The following is a 22,275-nucleotide window of genomic DNA, read 5'->3' as shown; positions in this document are numbered from 1 at the left end:
AGTGGTAACCACAGAATTTCCCGTGACACACTCAACAACAGGGTCATGACCACAGCATTCCCCGTGACACACTCACCAACAGGGTGGCAACTACAACATTGCTTTTAACACACTCACCAACAGGGTCATGACCACAGCATTCCCCGTGACACACTCACCAACAGGGTGGTGACTACAACATTGCTTTTAACACAGTCACAAATAGGGTCATGACCACAGCATTCCCTGTGACATACTCACCAACAGGGTCATGACCACAGCATTCCCCGTGACACACTCAACAGGGTGGTGAACACAGCATTCCCCGTGACACACTCACCAACAGGGTCATGACCACAGCATTCCCTGTGAAACACTCAACAGGGTGGTGACCACAGCATTCCCTGTGACACACTCACCAACAGGGTGGTGACTACAACATTGCTTTTGACACATACACCAACAGCGTCATGACTACAGCATTTTCTTTTAGATGCTCACTGATAGGGTCCTGTCTATATCATTCTCTACGTTCAAGTTTTAATAAAAAAAATATTGCTTTCACAACTAATAACGTAGTAAAATAATATGGCTGATCTTGGTAACACAATTAAACATAAAAATCACACACATATCTATACCTCCTCATACACAGGTGCATAGATACGCACATTAATATCACATTCATGGAAAACTATCAGTTGATGCATTTAAAGTGCCTTTCTTGAATTACTTGAAGTTGACTTTCAACATGCACACTGGTCACATACCATTTGTAACTGTTACTGAATTTTGAAGTTTTTCTACCATCTCTCCTGCTGTTAATCTTCGGTGAAAACATGCTTACACTGTGGAAAGAAAATTATTCTATAACTCCAAAGATGTAAGAGTTTAATTAAGGAACTCGCTTTTCATAGTAAAAACCCAGTATGTCTGAACACCAAATCTTCCAACTCCTCACTCTGCCCCACAGTCCCAACTACTCCAGCCTCAGGGAACACATCTTGCAGTCCATGTTTCTTTGTGACTGTGTTAAAATCCTGTGTTATCACCCTGCACTTTCTTAACACCAAGGCCTATGAGTGGAGCCCAGGGCCATCCATGGTACCGAGATGCACTTATTCTCCTGGGCTTTCACATACAGTCCTACACCCTGAAAGTCCACACTCAGTCCGGGTCTGGGACACGGACTGAGGCATCATTTTGTTGAGGACCAAGTCCTGAACTCCTCCATTCCCCTAATTACCTACTCATGTGCTCTTCCATCCATCACTCTCCGTTCGCTGCCCCTCCATCTATCTTCCCATGTCACTATCTTTACATCCAACTCATCCCTCTCAATTCATTCTACTGTCTCTCCATCCTTGTATTCATTCCTCTCTCCACATCATTGTGCTCTTCAACCATCCACACACCTATCCATTCTCGTCCCCACTATCATCCATTTCTCTCTCCACCCACTGCCCCTGCTTGCATTCCTCACTCCCTCCCCATGTAAGTCTCTGATGAGCAAGTCTTGAGCAAACAAAGGTCCATTTATCGTTGGTCATGCCAAAGAGAAACAGAGAGGCAAGGAATGGATGGCAAGGGTGATGGCAGCCATATTTTTACACAAAGCAACTTGGGATGGAGGTCTGGAGTCCTCTGAACAAAGGGCTCAGGTGAGGTCAACAGGTGTTGGGTGCTTGATGGAGGAGAGGGTAAAGGTTAGCCAGCCAGCCAAGAAGAAGCTTAGTACCTCACCAGGAGCCCTTGGTGTTCTGAATGCTGGGTCAACCACTATAGTAAGGGATCATGAATAGTCCAGATTTGGACTAAGAGAAGAGATGTGTGTCTGCACTGTACACACACAAAAAAATTCAATTTGCCAGTAAGACATCTGGGGGTCCCCAGGCTCACGGTCAGAGTGCAAGGCCATTTCCATTTCCTGTTTCCCTGCTGCTGAAGCACCTCCAGCAGGCAGTCCGGCTCACATGGAGCTGTGTTCTGACAAAGAGCCCTGTGGATGGGACCTGGAAGACCACCTGCCCCTGACGTAGACCCCGCCCACTTTTCAACTCACCAGGAATGCTGGTATAACCTGACAATGACCCCACAGGCCAATCCAACGCAGCACACAGCACACATTGAGCAATGGCTGCCACTCCCCTGATATGACCCTCCAGGGTTGCCCACATTTCTGCCTCCTCTCCCCATGGAACGCCCCACTTACAACACCAGACACATTTTCTGCCCAACTAAATCCTGCATTAGAACACAGCACTGCTTCTGATCGCTGCTGACACAAAGCGACATGCAAGCTACCGTGCTTACCATGGTGCTGATGTGTAACCCGATGACCGGATTTTACTGTGAAAAACCAGAGGTCGGTCCTTTATGACACTCTTGACAGCTGCATGAAGGCAAGTTTAAAGGAGAAGCAAATATTTACCATTAACAGACACAGAAAGAGCGCCCTCTTAGAAACAGTCACACAGGTAGAACGACGTTTCTGACCCATAAACTTGAGGTTTCCTACCTGAAGCCACGTCAACCAAAACCAGCAGAAGGAGAGTTAACCAAGGCGCTAAATGCATGAGGAAATCCCATCCTTTCACCCCATTCTGCACATCTGCTACAGCAACTTTCCCACCCTTGGACGCAGGAATGCGAGGCAGAGGGGTGAGTATCACAGGACCACACGGCGTGCAGAACTCCACCCGTGGAAGAGGAAAGGGCGCCTTGAGACACTCACTCTGAAGCCCCGCTTGTCAGCAGCAACAGTGATCTTGATCCAAATGTCTCCCTATGTGTCTGTGTTGTGAGAGAACGGCAGTGCACAACACACAGAACTCAAGGCAACAGGGTGTGAGCACAGCCTGCTGAGTGCAACAACAACAATGCGGGAGACCATCGCAAACACCCTCAAGTCCCAGAAGGCATTCAGCGTGACCAGCGGTACACGTAGAACATCAACAGGGGTTAAACTGAAGACAGCAAATACCCCATCACCTCAGTTGTTCTGTGTGTGTGTGTGTGTGGCAGCTACCCACTCTCAATTTGTGTGTGAACATATCATCTCACAGTTACCTTGCATGTGTGCATGTGTGAACACATGCATTATCTCACAGTCAACTCACGCATGTGTCAACAGCTGCTAAGCATGCCTCCTCCTCAGCATAAATCCCATAAGCTAGACATAAGCCAGACTCTACATGGGTCTCTAGACTAGCTCACTCCAAGATCTGCCATCCGACTCACCTCTCTCCATTACTGCCCACTCTATTTCTGTATAAAAGTTGGAAAGATTCAAGCTTCCTCTTGTGTTGGCATAGTGAGTCACTTAATGAACTCACTGCAGGCTCACCGTGCGTGCGCAGCAATGGCTGAGTGACTCTGGGACACATGTGTGCATCCACCCACTGTCTCCCTGCGGTTTCTCCACACACTGCAACAATCGAGATCCAAGTGCAGGTGGTTCCCCTTGTCTCCTGGGCATTCTTGTCAGCAGGAGGCTATGCTGAGTGGAATATTAATTCCATTTTGAATTTCTTCACAAGCCTCCGTCATCTTCCATAATGGCTGTGCCAATCTGCATTTCTACCCTCAATGCCCAGGGTTCCCATTCTCCCCACAGTCCACCCACCAACCTTATCTTGAGCCACTGAGAGCCATCCTAACAGGTACGGGATGGAGCCTCACACTATTGCACGGTATTCCTGGAGATTCACATATCTAAGTCTGCCCATTTCCTACTCAGGTCATTTTTTTTTAATTTTTTTAAAATTATTATTAATTACAGTGTATTATGTGACACAGTTTCATAGGTACTGGGATTCCTCCCACCCCTCCCCAAACCCTCCCCCCATGGTAGATTCCTCCATCTTGTTGCAGTATTACAGTTCAAGTTCAGTTGAGATTCTTTCATTGCAAGCTTATACCAAGCATACAGTCCAGCATCTTACTGTCCAGATAAGTTCAATGGCTTGTTAGGGAGACCATCTCTGGTCTGAAGGTAGAGCCAGCAGAGTATCATCCCGATCAATTAAAAGCCCAACATAACATCAGCAACAATTTATAACGTTATGGAATTAATTGACATAGTATTGAGTAACCAATGTTTTTAAAAAATGCAAGTTCTTGGGACCCGGCGGCATGGCCTAGCGGCTAAAGTCCTCGCCTTGAAAGCCCCGGGATCCCATATGGGCGCCGGTTCTAATCCCAGCAGCTCCACTTCCCAGCCAGCTCCCTGCTTGTGGCCTGGGAAAGCAGTTGAGGACGGCCCAAGGCTTTGGGACCCTGCACCCGCGTGGGAGACCCGGAAGAGGTTCCAGGTTCCCGGCATCGGATCGGCGCGCACTGGCCCGTGGCGGCTCACTTGGGGAGTGAATCATCGGATGGAAGATCTTCCTCTCTGTCTCTTCTCTCTGTATATCTGACTTTGTAATAAAAATAAATAAAAATCTTTTTAAAAATTATTTCATTTTGATAATCTTCACATAGTTGATTAGGGCATAAAGGGTCAAAGGCTACAGGAAAGTGGGTAAGACCACTGTTTCCACATTAATATTTTTTTTTCTGTATCCAGGGTAAGAGGAGAGATAAAGGGAAAAGCCCCACCCAATCTCCCACTCATCCCAGTTCCCTGACATGGGGCATGCTCCGAGGGTCCTGCTCATGCAGTTTTGATAGTTTATTAGTTCTGAATTGCTGCCAATCTTGCCGTTCCAAGCACAATGAAATCTGTTCAGAAACCACTGGCTGACATAGTCTCTTCATGGTTGGGGTTCTGACATCAGCAGTTCAGTTGGAGGGATCCCCAAAAAAACTTCATCTAATGTGATCCCAGACCTGATTCTTGTGTGTGCTTGCCAGTACAGGGTCCAACACAGTCTGTCACCCCAATCAGCATATGCACATGCTGGTGGTTGCATTTGCTAGGTCATTTCTGTTTCCAGTCCTGTCTTCCACATGAACCAATGGGTGTTGCAGTCAAGCCTGATTCTGTCCAGCACACACTTGACCCTCTTGCAAACCAGTGAGAGCTGCAGCCTAGTAGGGGAAACTCCCCATAACCCCCACCAGGCTTGCCCCTACCCTGGTTCCCATGCTTGCCACTATGTACTGCAGACTGATTCAGTCTGTCCCACATCCCATTTAGCTCTCATACGTGTCAATGGGCATTGAAACCTAGCTCAACACAACCAGCCCTATTATCCAGCCCACACACATGCTGGCAGGTGCCATTCTGTCTAGCCACCTCTGCCCCAGTCCTGGTTTTCATGCTGTCCAGTGGGAGTGGTAGCCCAAGAGTGGGGTGCCCACTTTTTCCCTACTGGGCCACTCCACTCCCAAATCATGCTCTCCTTAGGTGGTTCTGCAGTTAAATTTGACCGAATTAGGTCCTAGTGCCAGCCTCTGCTGGGTGACACTGCAGCAAAGCCCAAACAACCCTCACCCAATCTGATTTATGCTTGCAGCTGTAGGAAGAGTCAGTCCAACCTGGCTTTCCCCTGATCTAGCTCACATGAGACCCACAGGTGTTGTAGCCCTGCCTGATCTGGTCTGCCCCCATCCCAACTCAGGCTCTCCAGTGGGAGTGGCTGTCCATCAGGGGAACCCTCCCCATTCTCCCTACCGGCTTCCCCCCCCCCCACTGGTTCTTACTAGTGTTGGTTGGATGCTGCAGCCCAGTCTAGCTTGGCACCCCTTGCCTTGGCATTTGCCAGTGGGTGCTGCAGCCTGGCCTGGCCCTCCCCAATTCCAACTCATGCTGGTGATGGTTACAGCCTAGCCCAGCCCAGCTGGCACCCCGTCCTAGTCGTAATGTGTACTGGTATGTGTTGCATCCAAACCTGGCATCACCCACACTCAGTTCTGGTGCTTGGATTTGCCAGCAGGTGAAGTGAACTGGTTCAGCCTGGTCTGCCCCTGACCTATGCAATGTGTGACAGTGGGTACCGTTCCCTGGCCTGGTCTGGGCTGCTCCTTATCGTGGTTCTTGCGCTCACCTGCAGGGACTGTGTCCTGCCAGAGGAGTTGCCCAGGCTCCTCCATCAGAACCTGTCCCAATGTCAGATTTCGCGCATACCGGTGGGTCCATGGGCCAGCCCTACTCAGTCCACCTCCTGTCTCGGCAGAAAGTGGCCTTTCCTGACTGGCCTTCAACCCAATCTGGTTCTTACTGGTGGGTGTTTCAGCCCAGCCACGGCTCGTCCATACCCAGACACAGCTCACACATGGCTCAGTAGGGGCAGAGACCTAGCCTAGTCTGTTCTACATCTACCGTGGTCCTCCAGAGCACCAGATGGTGCTGGAGTCTAGCCCAACTTGGAGCGTTGAACCCTAGTCCACACTTGTGCCAAGGGAGACTGCGGCCATGTCCAGACCAGGACACAGCCCCCACTCTGGCCCCCGCACTCACCAGTGGGAACCTGAACCCAACCTGGGTGTTCTTTTAGCTCCCCAACCGGGCCTGCTCCCAGCCACAGATCGTGTACATGCCAGTGGTTGCTCTGACCCATCTTGGCACAGACCCCACCTGTCCTGGCCTTTGCCTTCGATGCTATGTCCTGGCCTCCCTGACTCATGCAGACCAGCCAGTGTAAGAGCCTAGCTCAGCATGACCTGTGCTCCATCCTGATTTGTTTTTGCTTGTGAGCTAAGGTTTGCTCGGTCCTGCCCAATCCGCCCCCTTCCATAACCAATTCACACTTTACCCAGTCTTTGGAGCTACTATGCCCAGCTTGCCCAACCCCCAGGCCTGGACCATGTGATCATCAGCAAGAGTTGTGATCCACTAGGGGAGTTTCTCAAGTTCCCCAAGTTGATCCACTCCCAGAACCGCTGCACTTGTATTTCCATGGGGTTTTTCCCACATATCCCTCACAAAATCTACCCCTGGACCTGTTTCTCTCATGTGACCCATCCTCTGTTCCAACACTCTGCCAGGTACTGGTACCTAGCACTGCCAGATTTGCCCCCAGCCATAGCTTTTGTGTGGACTGGCGAGTGACAGAGATGCTCTACGCTAACAGCCTGAGAACTCACATGTGGGCTGGTGAATCAGTCTGGCCAAAAATGAATGTTATGGACTCTCCCCTCCAAACCACCAGGTCTCAGTCCCCATGCTTGTCAGCAAGTTCTGTGACCCCGTCGCTGGGAATCACACAGGATTCATCCCTCACCTACACTCACATTGGCATTATCCTTAGATGTCCCTAGGCAGCAATTACATACCCTAAAAACCCTAGCACTCACCGCCAGGCGGCCAGCAGGCAGAGCCTGGCGCTGTATGGGCGCACTGGCTGCCCAAAGCTAGGACTCGGTCACTGTGTGGCAGCAGTGACCATGGCCTGAGTCCCAAGTGTTGGAGTTCGGTCTGGCTCATGCTGCAGGGGGCTCCTTTCGCCCCAGCCCCAGGGCCGAATACTGCCATGGCTCTTCCTGCCACAAGATGGTGATGGCAGGGCAGAGCCAGCATTCTTTTTTTTCTGAAGATTTATTTATTTTTATTGGAAAGGCAGATATACAGAGAGCAGGAGAGACAGAGAGGAAGATCTTCCATCCAATGGTTCACTCCCCAAGCAGCCTCAACGGCTGGAGCCGAGCCAATCCAAAGCCGGGAACCAGGAGCTCTTCCAGGTCTCCCACGTGGGTGCAGGGTCCCAAAGCTTTGGGCCATCCTCGACTGCCTCCCAGGCCACAAGCAGGGAGCTGGATGGGAAGCGGGGCTGACGGGATTAGACCTGGAGGCCATATGGGATTCCAGCATGTGCAAGGCAAGAACTTTAGCTGCTAGGCTACCACACCAGGCCCTCTCAACACATATTTAATAATCCCACTGGATTCATATTGCAATGTATCTTCACTTCATGATGTACTTGCCTCCATTATACAATTCATCCACATTATAAATATATGTACATGCATGTTTACCTATGTATCTGTTTATCTTGCATTGTCCATGAAGGTTGCCTTGTATCATAAAGAACATATATTTATCCTTTGGGATTATCTTATTTCATTGACCATAATGGTCTCTAGTTGGGACCATTTTGTTGCAAATGGTAGAATTTCATTCTTTTTAATAGCTAAGTAGTATTCCATGGAGTAGATAGACCACAGTTTATCCATTACTCTCTCAACAGGCATCTGGGTTGTTTCCATATCTTCACTATTACAGATTGTGCTATGGTAAACACAGGATTACAGATCCCTTTCTCACATGCAGCTTTCTTCCCCTTTGGATACATTCCCAGAAGTGGGATAGCAGGGTCATACAGCAGGTCAATTTTCAGATCTCTTGGTACTCTCCGCAGTGACTCTCCACATGACATTGATTGGTTGTACCAGTCAACACTCCCACCAGCAGTGAAGGAGGGTACCATTCTCCCCACACCCCTGCCAGCAAATGTTGTTAGTAGAGTTCTGGATGTAGGCCAATCTCACTGGAGTTAGGTGGAATCTCGATGTGGTTTTCATTTGTATCTCTCTAATAGCTAAGGAGTCTGAGCATCTTTTCATAAGTCTGTTGGCTTTGAATCTATTCTCTTAAAAAATGCTCACTTCCTTCACCCATTGCTTCACAGGGTTGTCTGTTTTGCTGCTGCTGAGTGCCTGAAGCTCTTTATAAATCCTGGACATTGGTCCCCTGTCGGTTGTACAGTGTGCAAGGATTTTGTCCCTTTCCGTTGGTTGCTTCTTCACTTTGTTGATTATCTCCTTTGCTATAAAGAAGCTTCTCCACCTGATATAGTCAGTCCAATTTATTTATTTGCTTTTGACTGCCTGTGCTTTTGGTGACTTTTCTAAGTAGAAGTTTTTCCCAGTTCCTTTATCTTGCAGAGAGCTTCCTATGTTTTCTTCTAACAGTCTGATGAGTTCTAGGTACAGATTTGGGTCCTTGATCCATTTAGGGATGTTTGTACTTCCGCAGACTGCTATCCAATTATCCCAACAGCATTTGTTTAAGAGACCAACCCTTTTTCCCTGGGTTACTTTCAGTTCTCTTGCAGATTATTATCTGGCTGTACCACATGTGGGCTCCCTTCTGGGGTTTCTATTCTGTTCCACTGATCTCTGCTTCTGTACTAGTACCTGATTGTTATGATTTCCACTGCCCTGTAGTATGTCTTGAGGTCTGAAATTGTGATTCCTCCAGCTTAATTTTAATTCTTCAGGATAACTTTGGGTATTCATGGTGTCTTGTGTTTCCAGATGAATTTTCCTGTCATCTTTTCTATTTCTGAGGAGGATATTGTGGGGATTTTGATTGGGACTGCATTGAATCTGTGTATTATTTCTGGTAATATGGACATTTTGATGGTGTTGATACTCCATCTTTTAATGTCTTCTTCTAGCGCTTCTATTTTTGTCATTTTCATCACAGAGAGTCTTCCAAGTCTTTGGTTGGGTTTATTCCAAGGTATTTAAGGTTCTTCTCCACTATTCTAAAGGGGACTGTGGTTACGAATCACTGCTGTATACCAGGGTCATCAATTTAGTTTTGTATCCTGCTACCCTGCCAGATTCTCTTGAGAGATCCAGTATTCTCTTGATTATTGAGTCTTTTGGTTCTCCTATGTAGGGAATCATGTCATCTGCAAATAGGGATAATTTTAATTCCTCATTTCTGATTTCAATTCATTTAATTTCTTTTTCTTGCCAAACTGCCGTTGCCAGGACTTCCAATTCTATGTTCAACATTTCCAATACTATGTTTCAGTGGTGAAAGTGGGCATCCTTGTCTAGTCCCAGATTTTAGTAGAAAAGCTTCCAGTCTTTCCCCATTCAGTATGATGCTGGTGTTGAGTTTTTCATATATTCTCTTTTTTAAGATTTATTTTGTTTTTATTGCAAAGTCAAGATTTACAGAGAGAAGGGGAGACAGAGAGAAAGGTCTTTCATCCACTGGCTCCCTCCCCAAGGGCCCAAAACTCCCAAAGCTGAGCTGATCCAAAGTCAGAAGCCAGGAGCCTTTTAGGTCTGCCACATGGCTACAGTGTCCCAAGGCTTTAGACCATCTTCCACTACTTTCCCAGGCCACAAGCAGGTTGCTAGGAGGGAAGTGGAGCAGCCAGGATATAAACCGGCACCCATATGGGATTCCCAGCAGTTGCATGGCAAGGACTTCAGCCACTAGGCTAGCCAGGCCCCATATATTGTTTTGATTGTGTTCTAGAATGTTCTTTTTATGCTTATCTTGCTTAGGGTTTGTATTCTTCAATTTGCTGATGTGCTATATCACATGTATTGACTTGTGTAAATTACACCATCGCTGCATGCCAGAGATGGTCCAAATGAATGGTCTGTCTGATCACACACCTCCACACAGTGACCACACACACCACAGCCCACAAACCCCTCTGATCCAACACCAGAGAAACCACCCACAGGTTCTTGCCAGTCTTTTGAATCCCTGTGGGTCAGCTCAGGGAGAGCCAGGGACATGCTTCCCAGCAGGAGGGCAGCAGTCACCTGGTGCAGGAGCAGAGCACAAGGCAGCAAGCAGTAGAGGGCTGGCAGGCGTGCCTTCACGGGGCTGCACAGACACTGACTGCAAGGTGAAGGTCCCGAGTTTACAGCTTTCCTGTTCTTACCAGTTTGCTTTTGACTAGCACTTTTTCCCTGAATAGTTCCAAGATGGAGCGGAGATGTCGGCAGGACACAGGAGCTAAAATGAAAGCAAAGCCACAATGTGAGAACAATTGCAAGACAGAGTCATCTCCAGGAAACACACACTTAAAGGTAATCATAGCAATCAAGTCAAGTGATGTGGACAGACAATATTTGGATAGGAAATTATCCAGCTTACTCTTACTCTGGCAACAGAAAAGCTAATGTACTTTAATTACAGTGCCATTTTACAATTTCCATTAATTAAACCAGTATTTTGCACTGAAATCCACTCTGAAACATTCGGAGGTGGATTCAGGTGGTGTAGTTGGGAGTCGACTTACATTTCTCAATAATCAAAGGCCAGCAGAATGCTTTGAACTGAGGACCAGCCATAAGAATACTATGGGGAGAAGACTGTACCTGGCCAACACGGAGAGACCCCACCCCTCGGCCAAGCTCCACTGTGCCCTCGCCAGGGCTGCCAGGTCAATCTCCAGCACAGCAATCTGGTTTCCAAACAAGGAGGTGAGCAGGCAAAGTGCCTGTGAGGAACAGAGCCACAGGATGAGTGTCACATTGCTGACCAACAGGACACAGGTGCAGCTACAAGCAGGCTTCACTCACGCTCAGTCACTCCACCTGGTTGGGACGGCAGCTGCTCGGTGTTGTATGGCAGACAAAAGCACTTCTTCATGTGTAACACCTCACTGCTTGGCAGGCTGTTAGACTACTGTGCTAAAGGATGGGTGTGCCTCAGCTCTACCATGGGAAGCAGCTAATGACTGACCTTGAGACCAGAGGCTCCACTTGTCACAGAACATGAACCAGCAACCTGAATGCTGAGACTCCTGAAATCTCCAGAAACACAAACAGACACATCTAAGAGATGAGCATTTGCCGACTCCCACAGCCCCATCCAAGCACCCACGATGCACCAGGCACAGCACTAGGGACCTTGCTGGGAGGTGGGCCCCTTTTCTTGTGCAGCTGAACATCAGCACAAGAATGAAAACCTAAGTGAGTAAGTGGTGCAGGGCTGAAGACAGTTTTCCCACAAGAACCTGTGACACGGGAGCCCCACAAGCAGGCGCCTGACCAGAGCACTCCACCTGAGTGAGACCCAGGCAGGACCAAGCGTCATGAGCAAATACCAGGAGCCTCTGAAGGCCAAGGGCAACAATGCCATCAAATTTGCAGTGAGAATCCAGGTAGCTCCTGGACTTCCAGCAGGAACTGGAGACCACCTGGGAGACCATGACAAGGGAAGAGGAGAAACTGAATTCTAGTGGACTACTCAGTGCTAGAACATCTGCCGGGGGAAGCAGGTAAGCTGGGGTAACTGCTCCTGCATTGCTGCTCATGACACACCAGGGGAGAGGACCAGAGTGGAGAGGGCCTCGGCTCAAGCCGAGACATCTGAGGAAGGGGAGCTCGCAAGGATGTCTGGAGCAGAGATGGGTGTCCCACAGAAATAAGGGGTGATAGTGGCAGGAAACGCCGTTGGGTATGCCTGACACATACAAGGTGAAGAGCCACAGCAGACAAGCACCATGGCATAAGGCATCTGCCACTAATAGCTAAACAGCTCTTGTCCTCAAATCTAAGTGACAAGATTTCTACACCACAATTTTCACCAACCCATACACCAGCCAGGGAAAAGTACTACAGCCGTATGTGGCTTACAGCAAAGATGGTCTGAATTCACGATCTTACCCTTGTACTGTAAGAGAGCTTCCAGCTCCAGGTTCGCCAGGTTAAGCAGGAACAAGCCAGCAGAGCTCCCAATCCACAAGCACCTGGTGCGCTCGGCAGAGAGGCTGGCACTAAGAGGGAAGAGCATCCTGCTGGCCAGACTCCTCACGGCCAGGCCGGGCATCCCACTGGGCACCTGCCAGGTGTCCACCCGCAGATACACCTGAGTGGCTGTGGGGCCCTAAGGGGGCCGTCTGTTTGCCACACCCCTGGGTGGCTCTCAGGACTTGTATGTTCTGACCTCAATGTTGGATTTCCGGATATCCACCGTCTACTGAACACAACTAACTCAAAATGGCCACAGCCAGACACACCTGGCCCAGCTCCACCCTGGTCTGTAGGGAACTCACTGCCTTTGGAGGTGCCCAAAGAATCTGCACCCTTTATGAGGTCAGCACTCAGGTGAGTATCTCCCTCAAGTGAGCATCTCAGCTCAGGTGAGTATCACCCTCTGGTGAGGGACAGCTCGGGTGAGCATCTCCCTGAGTGAGTGTCGGCTCAGGTGAACATCTCAACTCAGGTGAGCGTCTCCCTCAGGTGAACATCTCAGCTCAGGTGAGCATCTCCCTCAAGCGACCATCTCCCTCAGATGAGTGTCAGCTCAGATGAGTGTCTCCCTCAGGTGAGTGTCCCACTCAGGTGAGCATCTCCATCAGCTGAGGGTCTCCCTGCATTTAGCTCCTGGCTTGACCGCAAGTTCCCTCTTCTCTGCTTCCCCTTTTTTAAGATGCCCCCGGGGGAACTTTAGAGTTGCTTGAGCATTGGGAAAATACTGGGAGAAACTAGGCAGACTATTAAAGAGGCAGGCCAACTTCAATTAAACGGCATTCTCTTTACAAGAATGACCCACTGCTTGTTGTCTTTTTTGTAACCGTAGTCCCTCCGCTCAACTCAGGGTATGAGGTGACGCAGGATCCCTCAGGTGAGTGTCAGCTTAGGTGAACATCTCAACTCACATGAGCATCTCCCTCAGGTGAGCGTTTCCCTCAAGTGAGCATCTCAGCTCAGGTGAGCATCTCCCTCAGGTGAGTGTCAGCTCAGGTGAACATCTCAACTCAGGTGTCTCCCTCAGAACGTCCGCTCAGGTGAGTGTCTCACTCAGGTGAGCGTCTCCCTCAGGTGAGTGTCAGCTCAGATGAGTGTCTCCCTCAAGCGAGAATCTCCCTCAGGTGAGTGTCAGCTGAGTATCTCCCTCAGGTGAGTGTCAGCTGAGTATCTCCCTCAGGTGAGTGTCTCACTCAGGTGAGCACCTCCCTCAGGTGAACATCTAAACTCAGGTGAGCACCTTCCTCAGGAGACCATCTCCCTCAGGTGAGTTCTCCCTCAGGTAGGGCGTTTCCCTCGGGTGACCATCTCCCTCAGGTCAATGTCTCAGCTGGGATGAGTGTTCTTCTCAAGTGAACACCTGGCTTTGGTGAGTGTGCTTTTCTTTTATGCTGCAGCCACTGCACTTAAAAGATGCTGCCAGCTGTATTTCTAATACAATAAACCCACAGGCCCATGACAGCAGCAACATGAAGACAACTAGAGGTGTGATTGCTGGAGCTGTTAGCAAACAACCTGACAAGGCTCTGCCAAGGTGTGCCAGGCCAGACTTGGGCACATGGCCTCCAACCCAGGTTTGCATACAGGCCATCATTCTTCCCATCCAACCTTAGCTGGAGTAGATGCAGCATTCCTCTCCTCAAGGTCCATTCTTGGACATAACTGACCCCACTTTTACCACATGAAAGACTTAACTAAAGGGCACAACGAGGACAATCAGGGTTAGCCATGAATGTCATCTTAGTCATGCTTAAAAGAACTGACTGGCCATTTAAGCCATTTAAGAGGCTTTCTTTCTCTGGCTTTGGCCAGGCTCATCATACTTACCAACTGCAGTCAGAACTCAAGATGGCTGAGAGGTCACAGTGTGCAAGGCTCAGGATGGGAAGCGTCACTTCAACCTCTTCTCCCCCCAGGTGCTTGGTGGAGGGAAGATCTTCTAAGGAAAGGAATCACTAATGAGAGGTGAGAGTAACACTACCCACCAACTTCACAGGCAAACAGTGCAAGAGGGCGCCTAGTGGGTTTAAGAAGCCAGCTGGGACGCCTGCACTGTGTACCCAAGCGCCTGACCAGAGCCGTATGCTCAGCTTCACATCCAGGTTCTGGTCAATGCACACTCAGAGGGGCTCAATGACTTGGGTCCCTGCCACCCATGTGGGAAACCCAGAGGGAGGACCTGGCTCCTGGCTTTGCTTAGCCAAGCCCTGTGTATTGTGGATATTTGGGGAATAAATCAGCAGAGGGAAGATTGTGTGTGTGTGTGTGTGTGTGTGTGTGTGTGTGTGTGTGTGTGTCTGTCTCTGTCTCTGCTCCTCAAAGAAATTGAAGACAACTTTTTCAGTTTTTGAAGGCCAACGAGTAACACAATGGAATTCAGTATTCGATATATTCCTAAACTGAGACAGTCAGAAGGAGCATGCTGCACTCCCTCCTGAGTGTGAACTTCACTTTGCTAGTAAGTCCTCTTCCTCTGCGATACTTTATCTACATGTCATGCTCAAAGACACAAGACCCTCGTCTGCTTCCCTCACAACAGAAGCCAAAGCAGGAATGACAGAGCCCACCGTCAGCTCCCTGCAGTCTACACACCTTACAGACAAGTGACTTATGCTGGCAGGTGTGTTAGTGGAGATGTTTAGAGAGCAGAGACACAGGGGGACACACAGAGAGTGCTCCCCAAGTGGCTAAGATGGGCATAGTGGAAACTGGGTGCCAGGAACTCAATCTAATCCCCACAGTGGCTTAGGATGTAGTCAGGATCCTCTAGCCATCTCTTATGATGACTTAGGAATGCCAGTCTAACCACTTCTCATGATGGCTCAGAAATGGACACGGGATCATTCTAATCATCTTTTCTAATTTATCCATTTGAAAGTCAAAGTTACACACAGAGGAAGAGAGAAAGAGAGAGACAGAGAGCTCTTTCAACTGCTCCATCAAGTGGCTGAAATGCCACAACTAAGCCAGGCTGGAGCTAAGAGCCAGGAGCTTCATCCAGGTCTCCCATGTGGGTGACAGGGGCCCAAGCCCTTGGGCCATTCTACTGTTTTTCCCAAACCATTAGCAGGGAGCTGGATCAGAACTGAAGCCGACCATGAATTAGTGCCCATGTAGGAATGCTGTTATCACTGGCAGCTCTCACTATAGTATCACTATACCACAGTGATGATCCCTCATTCCTTTAGGACATTTTCATGCTGTGGAATTAAACAGCCATACAGTAAAGAGAAAGTTTTCAATGTAGGGAGTGTCCAAATACTTCACACTAAGACTGACCTTGGGGTTCCAGGGAACATGCTCTAAACCCTGAGAACATCTTGCTTGGGGAGTTTCTTTGCCGATCTTGACTCTTGCAGCACATGTGACTGGGGTGCCCACTGGAAGGACTTGTATCACAGACAGACACCCTTTGCTTGCACACAAGCCTACAAGAAAACTCCCCCTTGGTGAGCCTTGTAGGCACTGTCACAAGTCGCCCTGTAACTCTGATGGAAGAAGACAACTGGAAGTTTGCAAATGTTTCCTCACAAACTCTACCTTATACAGCCATTTCCTTTACGGTTTGTGCTTGATTTTAATGGAGTAAATCATAACCATGAATATGAAAAAAAAAAAAAACCTACACCTTGGAGATGTCTGTGTGGAGCATTGGAGCATGCGGCACCTACATCCTTTTTTTTTTTTTTTTTTAAGATTTGTTTTTATTGGCTAGTCAGACATACAGAGAGGAGAAGAGAGAGAGGAAGATCTTCCACCTGATGGTTCACTCCCCAAGTGACAGCAATGGCTGGAGCCGAGCCAGTCTGAAGCCAGGAGCCAGGAGCCAGGAGCTCTTCTGGGTCTCCCACACAGGTGCAGGGTCCTAAGACTTTGGGCCATTATCGACTGCTTTCCCAGGCCACAAGCAGGGAGCTGGATGGGAAGCAGGGGCACTGGGATTAGAACCAGCGCCAATATGGGATCCCGGCGTGTGCAAGGCGAGGACTTTAGCCACTACACTATCATGCTGGGCCCAGGGCACCTACATTCTTAAGAGCACTGGGCTTGAGTCCTGGCTCAAATGCCACTCCAGCTCCACCTGGATGCACACGGAGGAAGGGAGTGATGTATTCCTAGACCCTGGATTTGGCCTAGCCCAGCCTAGCAGATGGGAGCTGTCTCTTTTTTCAGTCTCTTTACCTCCAGATACATAACATAATGAATGGAGCGAGCCCAGGCTGCCCCTTGTGCACCAGCCTGGCGAGATGTGCCTCTGGGGAGCCTGGGGGATGGCATCTGCAGGGGCGTGCCAGGACCTGGTGGCTCATGTGCAGGCAGGTGGAGCGAGCCTGGGAATTTCCCCCACGTGCTTGGTCTGTGGATTGATCAGGGAAGGGGATAAGAATATGTGTAGGAGCAAGACTGCTGAGGAAGTATGTTACAGGCGAGGAATGTCTTCTGAAAGGCTTCACCAAGGCCACTGTACTTGCAGGTAAGCAGCAGTGCTGAGACTCAGCAGTTTGGAGAGAGGATGCTGGAGGACCACTATGGGTCAGACCAATGCACCAACCCACATGGGAGATGTGAGCTAGGCCAGCAGAATGAATCACTGCCAGCCACAACTCATCAGCACACACTAAAGCTAGAGCTGGAGGCCTATCTAGCAGGCCCAGATCACAGCACCCTCCCGTGACAGCCGGAACAGGAGGCTGTAATGCTAGGCTAGGCCATGCCACTAACCAGCAAGTGAGAGAACCAGGTCTGGGGGCAGATTCTGTGGGAGATATGTGAGCCCACCCCTGTGGAACTGCAATTTCCAATGGTTTGCTTAAGAGCTGAGCGTGGCAATGGCCTGAGATAGGCATGACCATGGAACCTTCCAACACTCATGGGTACCGGGGGTTGGGATCAGGTTGGGCTGGTCCAGGCTACAGCACCCACTGGCATACCCAAGAATAGGGTGTAGGGCAGGACAGGCAGCAAAATCCACCAGCTCACAGAAAGGCCTGGATGGAGAGGACAGACTATGATGGGTAAGGATCTAGCACCCACCAACACATGTGAGATCTGGGTCTGGGAGTGGGTCTGGGAGTGGGCCTGGTGGAGAAAACTGGAAAACTCCCCTGGTGAGATGTAGGTCCCACTGGTGAGCCTAGATGTTGGTTAGGACGGGCAAGGTAGCTTCACCCATAAGTGTGTGTGTTGGTTCTGGCAGGACCAGGTCAAATCTTAGCCCACTGGCATGTGCAGGAGCCAGGTTGGAGTGCAGGGCATGTGGGGCTAGGTTATCACATCTATCAGTTTGTATGCGCCAGGGATTGGGACAGACTGGGCAGGACTAGGCTATAGAACCCAACAGCCAGAGTTGGGACTAGGGGTGGATCAGGCCAGGCCAGGCCACAGCATCCCATGGCAAAGGCCAAGATGAGGAATAAACTGTGCTGAGCTGGTTCAGAGCAACCACAGGCATACACAAGATCTGTACCTGGGAACAGGTCAGGTTGGAGAGTTAAGGGGACACACCTGCTGTGCTGTGGCTTCCTCTGGTGAGCACGAGAGCCAGAATGGGGGCAGTGTCCCTCAATATGGGTGTGGACTGGGTCTGGGGTGTGTCAGACTAGATTAGACTCCAGCACCCACTGGTGCTAGCAAGAGCCAGGGTAGGGGTAAGACAAGCTGGGCTAGGTCTCTGTACCTGCCTAACCACACAAGAGGTGGGTCTGAGCATAGACCAGGTGTGGCTGGGCTGTGGTAACCAATAGTAAGAACTGGAATGGATATGGGTCAGATGGGGCAAGGCCACTGTTCCTGCTGGGACAGGAGGTGGACTAAGTCATTCTGGGCCAAAGATTTGCCACTGGAATGAGACCTGACAGAGGAACTTGGGGAACTCTTTTGTCAGGATTCAGTCCCGCAGGTGAGCACAGGAACCAAGGCTGGGAGCAGCCCAGGGCAGAACAGGTTACAGCATCTGCCGGCATACATGTGGTTCAGGTATGAGGGTAGGCCAGGCTGGGCCAGCTTATAACACCCACTGGCAGATCTGAGAACCAGGACGGGTGCAGGACAGGTCGAGTCAGGCCACAACACCAGCCAGTTCACATTAGGGCCAGGGCTGGGCTGCAGCACCCACCAGCTTCAACTGGGACTTGGGACAGACCAGGCCAGACTAGGTTATAGCACCTGCCGGCAATGACAAGGTGAAGTGGGTCATGCTAGACTGGGCTGCAGCACCCACCAGTGCATGTGAGATTAATGGGGAGGGGTATACAAGCCCACTAGGGGAGCTGTGGAGCCCCTGGGTTCCCACTGGTGGGCCACTGCTCCCACTGGTGAGCATGAGAACCGGAACTGGGAGCAAACCAGGCTGGATAGCGCTATAACACCTGTTGGCCTGCATGTGAACTGCCTTGGGGGTAGAGCCAGGCTGGGCTAACCGACTATATCCACTGGTGCAGGCACAGGCCAGGGTAGGTGCAGGCTAGTTCAGCTTTGCCGCAGCATCAGTGCAGCAAGTACTGCGAATGGGGACAAATCCTGCCAAGCTAAACTGCAGAATCATCTGCAGAGTGCAAGATCTGGGGCTGGGAGGGGGCCCAATAGGGAAACTGTGGGCATCTCTCTGATGGGCTGCAGCTCCCACTGGTGAGCATGAGAACCAGGGCTGGAGGAAGGCTTGGCTAGAGAGGTGGTGGCACGTGCCGGCATGAGTGTGGGCTAGATAAGGTGGTCCCTAGGGTTGAGCTAGGCTCCAACACCCATTGATACGTATGAGAGCTGAATGGGCTATGGGACAGACTAGACCATTGGCTGCACATACTGGCATGCATAGGAACCAGAGCTGGGGGCAGGACTTGGGGGGCGTAATTGGGGGTCACTCCAACTAGGCTATAGTTCCTGCTGGTGTGCGTGAGAACCGAGTATGTTGTTGGCAGGGTTGGGCTGGACCTTAGCATACACTGGTTTACATAAGAGATGCGGCTGGAGATAGAACTGACCCAGCAACTGCAACCAGCAGTGTGTGTGTAGGCTGATGTGAGTGACGGATTGAGACTGACCCTGTACCAGCAAGTACACACAAGAATAATGCCTGGGATCACCTCAGATGAGGTTTCTTTGGGGATATGCCTGATTGAACTGCTGGACTCAGAACTCCAACTATGGGGAGAATTGCAGGATCTGTGGTCTGACTGTGGAGTGTACATGTCAGAACTGAGCCTCCTCAGTGGCTAAGACAGAGCAATGGATGGCACATCCAGATGCATATGGAGAATATGGCAGTCCATTGGGGCCTGCAGAGGATGTCTGGTACGATAGTGGAGGAAAAAAATCAGAAAAAAATTGGTCAACCACCCCAGCCACTGGACGTCGACAGCAAATATCTGGGTGAATGGAGATTCTATGGTAGACTATGTCAGCAAATGGACCTTGGAAGGATTTCTTCATCCTTGGACTGTTGACATCAACAGCACTTCAAAACTATCAAAATCACTTGAGTGGAACTCTCAGAGCATGCTCCACATTGGGGACCCTTGCATGACATCAGGCGGCTGTTCCCCATCCCTGGGTTCTGGGGCAGTTGAGGGGCTGGGTGCAGCTCCTCCCCTTGTCTCTCCCTTTCCCCCAGATACAGGAGGAAGAACCAATGATCACACCCAGTTTCCCTTAATCCTTGATCTTTCCACCCTGGCCAACTGTCTAAAAATCAATACAATTTTTTTAAAGAATTGAAAAATAAAAGTCATGGGCTTACCCATAATAGAAAACAGGATTAAAACCACATACACCTGTGTTATGTCTGAGGAATGGAATTCCCAATATAACACTAGAGGGTAGTAGAAAAGAAATGGTTTACCAAAATGTTAAGTTCATGTTTCCTGAAACGCATTTAAGAATTAACAACAGCAGGGGAAAGTGTGGTGCTATAGTACATTAAGCCTCTGCCTGCAAGGCAGACATCCCAAATGGGCACAGTGGAAGACCTGGCAGCCCCACTTCCCATCCAGCTCCCTGCCCGTGGCCTGGGAAAGCAGTGGAGGATAGCTCAAAAGTCTTGGGACCCTGTACCTACAAGAGAAACCTGGAAGAAGCTTCCAGGCTCCTGGCTTTGGATCTGCCCAGCTCCAACCTTTATGACCATTTACGGAGTGAACCAGTGGGTAGAAGCGCTCGCTCTCACTCTCGCTCGCTCTCTGCCGTTCAAATAAAAATACACAAATCTTAAACAAAATAGTTACGCTCGTAATCAGTAGGTATAAACACAGAGATGAGAGCCGGGGGCTAAGACATTAAAAACAACTGACCTATTAGAACAGGTTAATCTCCAGCCTCACACAGAAAGAAATCCCATGAAGCCAACTGTAAAAACACTGCAAGAAGACTGAGCAGGAAGCAAAGACGTCCCCTGTGATCACAAAACTCCCCACAGGAACCAGCAGGGCTCCCAGCAGGGCTGAGGCACAGTCAGGGCGCCAGGGGCAGCAGGGGACCAGGCAGCCACCTGCAAGGGGAGGGCAGGACTGCACCTGCACAGCAGGGCACGTGTTCCCTGAGTAGCAGGCTGAGTATGCTTGCTCCCCACACCCTACCTCACACCCCTCATGCCTGGATCTGCTTGGTCCACACTGCTCTGTGCCTCACATGACCTGCCAGGACACTGGCTGTTTGCAGACACACCCTGGTCGTTCTCAGTGTCCCCTCCACTGTACACTGCAAGGGCCCTGGGATATGGAGACAGACAGTGCTGGAAGGGAAGCTGAACAACATACCGGACAGGCAGTGCAGCCCAGGCCACAGTCTTCGAGCGTAGAACACCTCCCTCTTCTTCCTCAGGTTGACACGGGCAACGTGGCGGTAATGATGTCTTTCTGCCAAACTGAAGACCCACAGCTGCAAGAGAAGACCCAGGGCACACACGGCTCACTTGGCAGCATCCCGCGTGGTACCCGCAGGCATCTCTGCCTCTGACGCTGCTGTGCAAACCCCTCCCCAGCTGGTGTTCAGTGCACACGGTCTCCAACAGCCCACGCCCAGCCTCTCCACACGGGGTTAAGGCCACAGTGTGTCCTCCAGGTCCTGACGCAGCTTTGCAGGAAATGTCTCCACTAACACAGCTGCAAGTCCACAGCGACTTCATCCGACTTCATCCGTGAAGTAACCTGACACAACTCTCCTCCTCCTGTTCCATGTCTTCTGGTGCTGGCACCCGCACGCCCTGGTGACTTGCAGAACCTCTTACCCAGCTTCTAGAACACACGTTCACTCACTCACTGCTCCTGCACAAAGGGAACCCAGTGAGTACCACAAGTTTCCCAGCCACAGGTCTCTCACCTGGCCATCAGCTGAGCCGGTGACAAGCTGCTCGCTGTCTGCATCCAGGAACAAGCTCAGGAGAGGACACGCTGGGCAAAGAGCAGAGAACACGGAGCTCCATGAGTGCCTGTCATCTCTGATGCTAAAAAATATCCACTGGGGCCCAGGAGGGTGACTAGTGGCTAAATCTTCGCCTTGCAACCACTGGGATCCCATATAGGAGCTGGTTCATGTCCCAGCTGCTCCACTTTCCATCCAGCTCCCTGTTTGTGACGTGGGAAAGTAGTGGGAATGGCCCAAAGCCTTGGGACCCTGCACCAACATGGGAGACCCGGAGGAGGCTCCTGGCTCTTGGCTTCAGATCAGCTTGGCTCTGGCCATGTGGTTGCTTGGGGAGTGAGCCAACAGACAGAGCATCTTTATCTCCTCTCTGTAAATCTGCCTTTGCACTGAAAATAAATAAATGTTTGTACAAGTTACCCATTTTACTCATAACATCTCTCTTGCTAAAGATTTCTTCTATTTGAAAGGCAGAGCTACAGTGAGGGGGAGGGACGGACAGAGAAAAGGCGGTCAGCAGTCTGCTGGCTCTCTCCCCATCACCGC

The 22,275-nt window shown here is 50.2% G+C and overlaps 1 protein-coding gene across 2 annotated transcripts in view; it reads right to left on the bottom strand.

Annotated features, from left to right (window-relative positions):
- Positions 1–22,275, bottom strand: part of WDR27 (WD repeat domain 27) — a 142,082-nt gene that overhangs the window by 92,340 nt on the left and 27,467 nt on the right. For both annotated transcript variants that reach the window (XM_058671000.1, XM_058671490.1), the window contains exons 7-15: positions 21,688–21,758; positions 21,126–21,246; positions 14,203–14,314; positions 12,292–12,401; positions 11,366–11,433; positions 10,999–11,120; positions 10,560–10,633; positions 2,293–2,371; positions 750–827 (exon numbers count right to left, since the gene is read on the bottom strand). In XM_058671000.1, the coding sequence (XP_058526983.1) occupies positions 750–827; positions 2,293–2,371; positions 10,560–10,633; positions 10,999–11,120; positions 11,366–11,433; positions 12,292–12,401; positions 14,203–14,314; positions 21,126–21,246; positions 21,688–21,758 (835 nt within the window). The remainder of the gene's footprint in view (positions 1–749; positions 828–2,292; positions 2,372–10,559; positions 10,634–10,998; positions 11,121–11,365; positions 11,434–12,291; positions 12,402–14,202; positions 14,315–21,125; positions 21,247–21,687; positions 21,759–22,275) is intronic.

This window comes from Ochotona princeps, chromosome 1 (genome assembly GCF_030435755.1).
Source record: "Ochotona princeps isolate mOchPri1 chromosome 1, mOchPri1.hap1, whole genome shotgun sequence".
NCBI classification, from domain to species: Eukaryota; Metazoa; Chordata; class Mammalia; order Lagomorpha; family Ochotonidae; genus Ochotona; species Ochotona princeps.
Note: the sequence above shows the minus strand (reverse complement) of the source record. Positions and strands in the feature narration are given on the sequence as shown.